The sequence below is a fragment of the Atta cephalotes genome (genome assembly GCF_000143395.1).
Source record: "Atta cephalotes unplaced genomic scaffold scaffold00016, whole genome shotgun sequence".
Classification (NCBI taxonomy): domain Eukaryota; kingdom Metazoa; phylum Arthropoda; class Insecta; order Hymenoptera; family Formicidae; genus Atta; species Atta cephalotes.
In genome coordinates, this window is record NW_012130080.1 from 2,917,151 (window position 1) to 2,925,155 (window position 8,005).

Consider the following 8,005-nt stretch of genomic DNA (forward strand, 5'->3'; position numbering starts at 1 on the left):
ATGTAAATTCTATTCTAAATATGCGCATCCTTAGATCACATATATTATAAACAATGCAGTCGAAGAAGAACGTATGGGCTCTTCCTGGGTGCCAGGAAAATCATGGAGACAATTTCAAGAAGATAAGCACGCCTTTTCAACCGATAGTAGCTCTTTAACATTCATGGGTAGACTTGCCAGAGAGCTTATCCGTATTACTGATCCACGGTATTACGTTATTTGTATTTCGCTTTTATAAAAAAATTGTACTACATCTCTAACCGGCTTATGTCTTTTCAGAACCATTGTGTACATAGAACATTCTCTAGCATGGTATGACATTAAAACACAGAATGAGGTCTTAAATTACAAGGTTTTCTCGGTGATATTAGAAACGATAGGCACGCCAGGATTATCGGGACTAGATAAGCTTATCTCCTTCTTCATTGTCATAGAACTGGAAGCTTTAGTTCACTATATAGAAAAGAGTATACGGAACAAAACATGGCTATCGTTGTTAGAAGATTGTGAGACCACTTTAAATTCTTTAGATAGTGCTAAAAGTAAGAATTCGCATTAGAAAAATATATACATATAACGAAAATAAAGATAATTAACATGTATTTATATAAAGTATCGCGTATGTGCCTTAGGTAACATTACGAAACTTCACAATTCTATAAACGCTAGCAGTAGTAAATTGTGGTCATCAGCGCTTGAGTGGGCATTAAAAATAGGTCACTATCAATTACTGAGGAAAAAAATAGCGTATGAACTAAACACTGCGTGCAAATTTGAAGCGAAGCATATGGAAGCAGCGCTTCGAACATTGAATACGTACGTAGAAATTAATTTACAATTTTGCGATTTCTTTTAATTCTTTTTTAATTCTTTTGTAGAGCCGTTTTATGCGAAATAGCGAAAAAAGATAATATCAACAATGAAACTGAGCCGGAGAAAAGCGAATTACTTCATGAACTTAGCGTGCGATTAGACTGGGCTGGCATCAGTGATCCACATAACAAAGTTTATATCAAGCCACCAAAGATAGATAATATAGCTATTATTATTTTCCTATTTACAGTGTCGCAATTGAATAAATTATTCTATTGCAAAAATACAGGTATAATTATATCGTTTTATATATATATAATTACATCTGTAATAAAATAAATAATGTTTACAAACATTTGACTTATTGTAGCAAGTCTGTTAAGCAAGAAATATCAAGATTCCGTTGACGCTGTAGTATTTGCCATAGGAATACAAACGATTCTTCGTCAATTTCACATTTCTGTGATGAATCGTTACGTAAAATATCTTTGCATGTACGTCCTGTCGTTTGTCACTGTAGAGAGGTAAGCATAATTTTATAATCTTAATATTGTATATAACAATACAACATTGCTTGAGATAGGTAATACTAACGCGGGAATGTTTTTTTCAGTATGAAAGCGGGAAGTGATGCAGAAACTGAAGGGGCTACTAATCTTCATTTTTTGGAGCTTTTTGTTAAATATTCTGGCATTCCACGTTCTCTTATTCTTAAAGAAATACCTGTTGTTGTTTTAGATCACTCCTTGGTCAAAATGACAAAATGACGCTGTGTCCGAAATTCATGAAATAATATTACATATTGTAAATGATCATATATACATTATTATATACATATATATTTCTATATTATAAAAACGTATATATATTTTGTGTAAATAAAAAGAAAATTAAAAGGATCGTGTTAATCAGTTTACGCTTCGCAGAAATATATCTATCGCACAGAATTCCTTGTAATTGAAAAGTTCGACCACTTAGGAAATTACAATTTATTTGCGCAATTTAATTAAGTTTCCTTTTTTAATTTATTATCGGCCAGATCTAACGCTCGCAAAAAACCGCATGCGGCAAATGTAGTTTACGATGTGAATTAAGTAAAAGCGTGGGCGTGGCGCATCGTCAACACGAAAAGTGTCCTCAGGAGAAGGATCGTTGTATACTGCAGAGAAATTTCGCATACGCATTGGCGGCTAGACGACGCATAAACGGCGGCAACGACGGCGACGGCGGCGACGGCGGTGGTTTTGATGCTTCTTTGTATCTTTGTTAGCTCACATACATCTTTGTATGTACTTTCGCCTACGATTGCAGCCATCTCGTCGGCGGAGATTTCAATGCGACGATAAAACATCGATTGGCCGAGTGCATTAAAGAAATTAATAGAAAGTACGATTGCCTGGCGGCTCCGTCAGCATCGACGGCGGCTACGACGGGCGTCGCCGGCGGTCGCGACGCCGACGTCGGCGGCTATGTACAAAGCGACACGAAATTGTCACCGAGCCCAGTCCTCGGCTTTCACACGCACGAATCAAGTCGACGTTTCTTCCTCTGAGATCATCGAAAATCTGAGTCCAACGTAGACAGCGCGTATCGCTAAAATTTTATCCCGATTATCTCGCACCTGCGGGAAGAAATATACCGAAATTAGAGACGTTGTTTCACATATACAGACGATTTTCGTTTTGAATGCGGGCATGTCGCGTTTTGAATTTTTTAAAAATTTTAATTAAATCTGGTAAAAAAGATAATCGTGATTTAAATTATTTTTTAAATTGTATGAAAAAAATATGTTGAAAAATCTATAAAAAGCTTCTCGTGTTGAAACTTGGATATTCCGACCTGGAAGTTATTTAAAAAATTATTATTTCACACATCTGAGAGATTATATATATTGAAACGAGATGAAAATTACAAACGTGAATAAATTTACTATATGTGTTTACCAATAAAATTATAAATATCCTAGCAAATTCGCTCACTTTTGCCATTTTCATCTCGTTTCAAGATACATATTATATAATCGACCCCTTTTATTTAGCTGACATAATATAATCTATCTCTTTTTGTTCTCAATAATTTAATATTTAATGCTTTGATTTCTAATGGGACGTTCCAAGCGAAAAGTTATGATTTTACTTCTACTAATATATATTGGTAAACTTTAGAATTTATTATTAAAATTAAAAATGTATCTAAATATTGTGCGTCTTAATTGATTTCTGTGGTATCGCAGTAAGTATAAATTCTAATTAAGATATCATTATTTGCGTAATAATGACGTCTGCGTAGATCAATATTATACGCAAATGTTCCGATATTTTGACAAGATCTCGTAAGAAGTTCATATTTTGTAAGAATTATTAAGAAATACATGTCGCTTGAAATCGAAATGTATTAATGACAAATGCGAACTTTCACACAATGGAAGACTATAATTTAAAAATATAGATATATATATATATATATATAATAATTATATATTAATTTTTTTATTTATTGTGAACATTCATTATCGCATTCGTTGTATCTCTTTTTTTGCCTCAGAAAATCATGCGGACGACGTTAGTGATCGCGTTGATGTTCGTCACGGGATCCTTTATCATAGCGACCGCGACTAAGGATAGCAAGTACCCTCATTTCTTTAAACATCGGACGAAGCTGAGAGAGATCCGCGGCTTCAAACCGGAATATATCTCCACGGCGATCGGATTTGGAAAGAGGGACGGTCCCGCGGAAATCCTATCAGATGTTAGTGGACGCGACAGAGACCTGTTATCTATTCTGAGGAACCTCTCGCATATGTAAGTATTTCAATTAATTTCAATTAATTAACTCACTCTGCAAGTGATATCATAAAAAAAAGATCAAATATTGGAAGCGTCTCGCGTCGGATTAAATTAGAAATTCTCGTATATTTTCATTATAAATTAACGAAGCGTCAAAACTCATTGGATATATAAAGGAAATACATACAAAAAAGAAATGAGCACGTTTGAGAGAATTTTTATTCAATTTGGGATGATTTTGACCAACTGCGATTAATTCAATTGATAATTAAAGTAATATATCAAAAAAAAATCAACAATTTATAAATATAATATAAAATTATTAATGTGAAATTATATTAATATAAAATTAATTATTAGTTGTTGAATGCGTTGAAAAAAAAAGTCAATAATGAATGATATTAAAAAATATGTTGTGTTTAAAAAATTTGCCATTTGAAATAATTGTCGATTAAATTAGTTGGGATTTAATCGATCACTGATTTTCAACGCACCATTATCAAAATCGCAAGAAGTTTTATTAGACATGAAATAACTTGATTGCAGTGCGTCTGTGGATAGACTACTTCGACTGATGCAAACGAATCCTGCATTGGCTGATAAATTGATGCAGCTATCGATGCAAAATGACCAGAGCGAGCAAGGAGAGTCAATGACGGAACCCTCGAGACTTGGGAGAACATTCGAGCTATTTTAATCCTTGCGATCGAACCGCAAACGATGAGTTTTAGGGCGTCCATCTTTATAGATTCTTAGACGAAACGTTCGATATAATATCCTTGAAACATAATATATGTTCTTATATTTAGCGTTTTATCGTGTAGACGTCTTTCCATCCTCGTAATTTCTACGCGACGAAGAAATAACGAGTAATATTATAGTTTCTTTCTTTTTTTCATCTGACAACATATAGTCGATAATAAACTTTTAGAACAATGTTCAATATATATGTATATAATTGATAGTATTGTTTCTTTTTTTTATCATTAAAGATATATGTGTGTAAAATCGAAGAATACGGAAATGAAAATGATGGAAAAATAAATATACATTCCTGTTTGGAATATTATTCTGTTATCTTCCATCTCCAAATTAGAATATAGCTGCAATATATGAAACATAATGAGATATCTTGAATTGCTGTATCGATCTCAAACCTGCCTTAAATAAATAGATTCTTGGAAAATATAACAATGTTTGAAATCTCGTATTCTCTGTTTGTATTCCAAATTATTGCATCATTAACTTTTATGAATTATTGTTAATTATATATATTAATTAATACATTGCTTAATTTTAAAGTTATATATTATAATATATATTATCTTATAAGTTATATATTCCACAATAAAACAACAACAATTCACAATCACTTTTTCAATAATTTAATGCTTAAATTGAAAAATAAAATAAAGAAGATAATTTTAAAACTATTTTTGTTACGAAATATTTAAAAAATATCTTATCAATTAAGATCCTATGGACAGAGTAGAATTAGACAGTTTAATCCATTCCGACTTCCATGGATGTTTAGTGAATTGAAAATAGTAAAGGGATTTGTCAGCCAATCAAGTTTTAAGCTCATTTGAAATTTACATGATTCATGTTCTGTCTGTTTTCTGTTCCTGCACTAGTCTGTACTAGAACTCTCTTCCTCGCTTTCAATAAACATTATTTTATTTTAAATTCCAAAAAGTACATTAGTTCAGCCAAATAAACAAATTTTCATTCACGCTACAAATGAGCTCTATTTCTGATATTCGATTGGTCGAAATCTCACACACGTAACGGGATTTCCGCCAATGGTTGCGTTCAGCGAATTCAACACTTGAATAAACGCTCGCTGCTATTGATATATTCTTCTAGATCTAAAATGCTGATTGGATGATTTAAAAGAATACACTAATAACAACGAGCGCTTGCTCAATTGTTGAGTCTGCTGAAGCCATTGGCTGTCTGATGATCTTGCCCTTAATTCTTGCCTTTAGTTCTTCACTAAATCTAAGTATAGGAATCAATCGTATTAAAGAATCACTAAGCGCTAACTGATTAGTTTTCTGTACTAAACACAGCCATTCTTTACCTATAAAAACCGATCATATGATTATATACCAATGAGAGAACAACCGCTCAGTAGCCGATTGGTCAGTTCCTGACATATCTGTTTATAAATGAGCGTATTCGCATGTCTATCTAGCAATATTGGTAACCTATGGTCGTAAAACGGACGTGCGTTTTCTCTCGGTTCTCTGCAGTCTCTATTCTTCATCTCGACGTTCGTGCTTTGTTCTTCTCGCGACAATTGCGCGACGACCGGGTAGCGGACTGACGGTATTACCTGCGCCACGAACTGGCCTAGAGTGTCCTAGAGTGATCCTAGAGCAAGAATTTAAGGAATCCGAGACGTGTTTCTTGCGGCAGACCAGACTGCAGAATTCGTGTCGCCAAGCGCCGTCGTGGAGGACACGAGTCCCCGAGTCCGCCGAGTCTCGTCACGCTCGGTGACTTGAGAGAAACGTCAGCATCGCGGGTGACGCCGACTGCCTTGAAGCCTCGTTAGAGTCTTGAGTCTCCGCTGAGGCCCCGCGCAGGCCTCGCAATACCGCGTGACCAAGGTAAGAATGCCCCGCCGACGTCCCGTACTCAAGCAGGACACGGTTACGATAACGGTGCCGACCTGTGCTAGCTCCCCCCTCCCCTTTCCTATTCTCCCATCCTCCACCCCCCACAAACTGAACGCCATCCCGAAAAAAACTCACGCTTGCACGCCCGCACATTCACGCCCCGCATGTTCTTCACGTCGCAGCCTCTCGATTGCAGTAATTGTGGACTGTCGTGGACGTCACCTTTTATCGCGTTTTAACTTTTCATCGCGCGTGACCCTGTGCCGTATAACCTAAAGGAAGAGTTAAAAGGATTCTCTTCAACCGAAAATTACTTCAAAAATATTTTTTTTTGATAGGTACTGCATGCACGGAGATAACACGTAATCTGCACTGGCATAACAGCGAGGTATTGTACATTGTTTCTGGAAGGAAAAGAAGGCTCCAAAAAGCCTTTCTTATTATTTTAGGTATGTTCTTTATGAGTGCTTTCTGGCAAGAGACAGGTGACAATATAAACTATATGAATCAGTAGTTGCTTTCCATTTAAACTAAAACTTAAATAATTTTCATTTGTGATGTCAATTGACATCGCATGTTACTTTTCATTATGACATATAAGACTCAATTGAGTTTTTATCTATAATGTGTTTTAATGAGTCTTGTTAATTAATATTAAAAGTAAAAGTCTCCCTCTCCATAAATCTATGTTGTTGTGTGATAACTTTGTTGAGTAAGCAAGCAATGACATCATTATCTGAATATAAAATATATAACTTTAGATTACAGTCATTTATGTGAAAATGAAAAGCAACTATTATACCCTCATTGTTTATCCTCAATGTTAAGGATAAAATGACCACTATTATACTGGCTGCATTCGACAAAGAGAACCAATGAGCGTTCAATTTAATATGATAAGTTCTTGCTTTAGTTCTTCACTGAATCTAAATGTAGAACTTAATCATATTAAAGAATCACACTAAGCATTTTTTCTGCTGAAAAAAATCACTATGTCTTCTGCTTGAAAATTTAATTGAACTTTTTGCACCTTTATCTTTATCTTCTGTTTTTCTTCAACGTGAAGAAAAAGAGAAGAAAGATAAACTGTGTTTATACTTTATTTAAAGAATTCTGAGAATATTCTCTAGAATGTTTTCTAAAGATGTCTTTAAGACATTCTAAAGATGTCTTTAAGACATTCTTTAAAGATCTATGTTGAATGAGATGCAACAAGTTCAGTTGCAAAAGAACAGACCTCTTTTTTGTAGTGTCTTTTATCTCCTTGTAAATAAAAATGAATGTACAACTTGGACTAAAAAAAAAAGAAGTCTTGATACACGATGTTAGATGGATCTCTGTACGCTATATAGGATCTGTTTAATGAACTGGAAGTTGCTCCAGCTTTATTTATTAATTGAGCAATATTACTGCAATCGATACTGTGGATTCTTTAACGTTTTATAACATGTGCACACGTTACACACAGTATAAGTTTTTTAAAGTTTATCATAGAATTAACGCTCTTAATAATCATCGGAATCATCACAATGGCAAAATTTAATTCTGGAAGGAAGAAAGTAAGGTAATTGTCTGAAAAATTTTTTTTCTTTTTTTTTTTAAAGAAAACACGAGCTTGTATTGATAGATGTTACCTATTGTAATGAATTTTAATGACTAATTGAATTATATTTTGCCAAAAAACAATCATTAAATGTGAGTTACGCTACTAGGATATGCCATTATTAAAGCTTCCTTNATATATATATATATATATATATAATATAATGTGTGTGTGTGTAT

The 8,005-nt window shown here is 34.0% G+C and overlaps 2 protein-coding genes across 2 annotated transcripts in view; both read left to right on the forward strand.

The window, feature by feature from the left end:
- Positions 1–1,580, forward strand: part of LOC105618268 (WASH complex subunit strumpellin) — a 4,948-nt gene extending 3,368 nt beyond the window's left edge. The window contains 6 exon segments of the mRNA XM_012199808.1: positions 22–207; positions 280–542; positions 633–816; positions 879–1,102; positions 1,184–1,337; positions 1,427–1,580. Coding sequence (XP_012055198.1) covers positions 22–207; positions 280–542; positions 633–816; positions 879–1,102; positions 1,184–1,337; positions 1,427–1,580 — 1,165 coding nt within the window.
- Positions 1,581–3,363: 1,783 nt separating this feature from the next.
- On the forward strand, positions 3,364–4,663 carry LOC105618269. The gene is made up of 2 exons (XM_012199809.1): positions 3,364–3,614; positions 4,146–4,663. The coding sequence occupies exons 1-2, from the start codon at positions 3,364–3,366 to the stop codon at positions 4,294–4,296; spliced, it is 402 nt and encodes a 133-aa protein (XP_012055199.1). The 3' UTR covers positions 4,297–4,663.
- Positions 4,664–8,005: the final 3,342 nt, after the last annotated feature.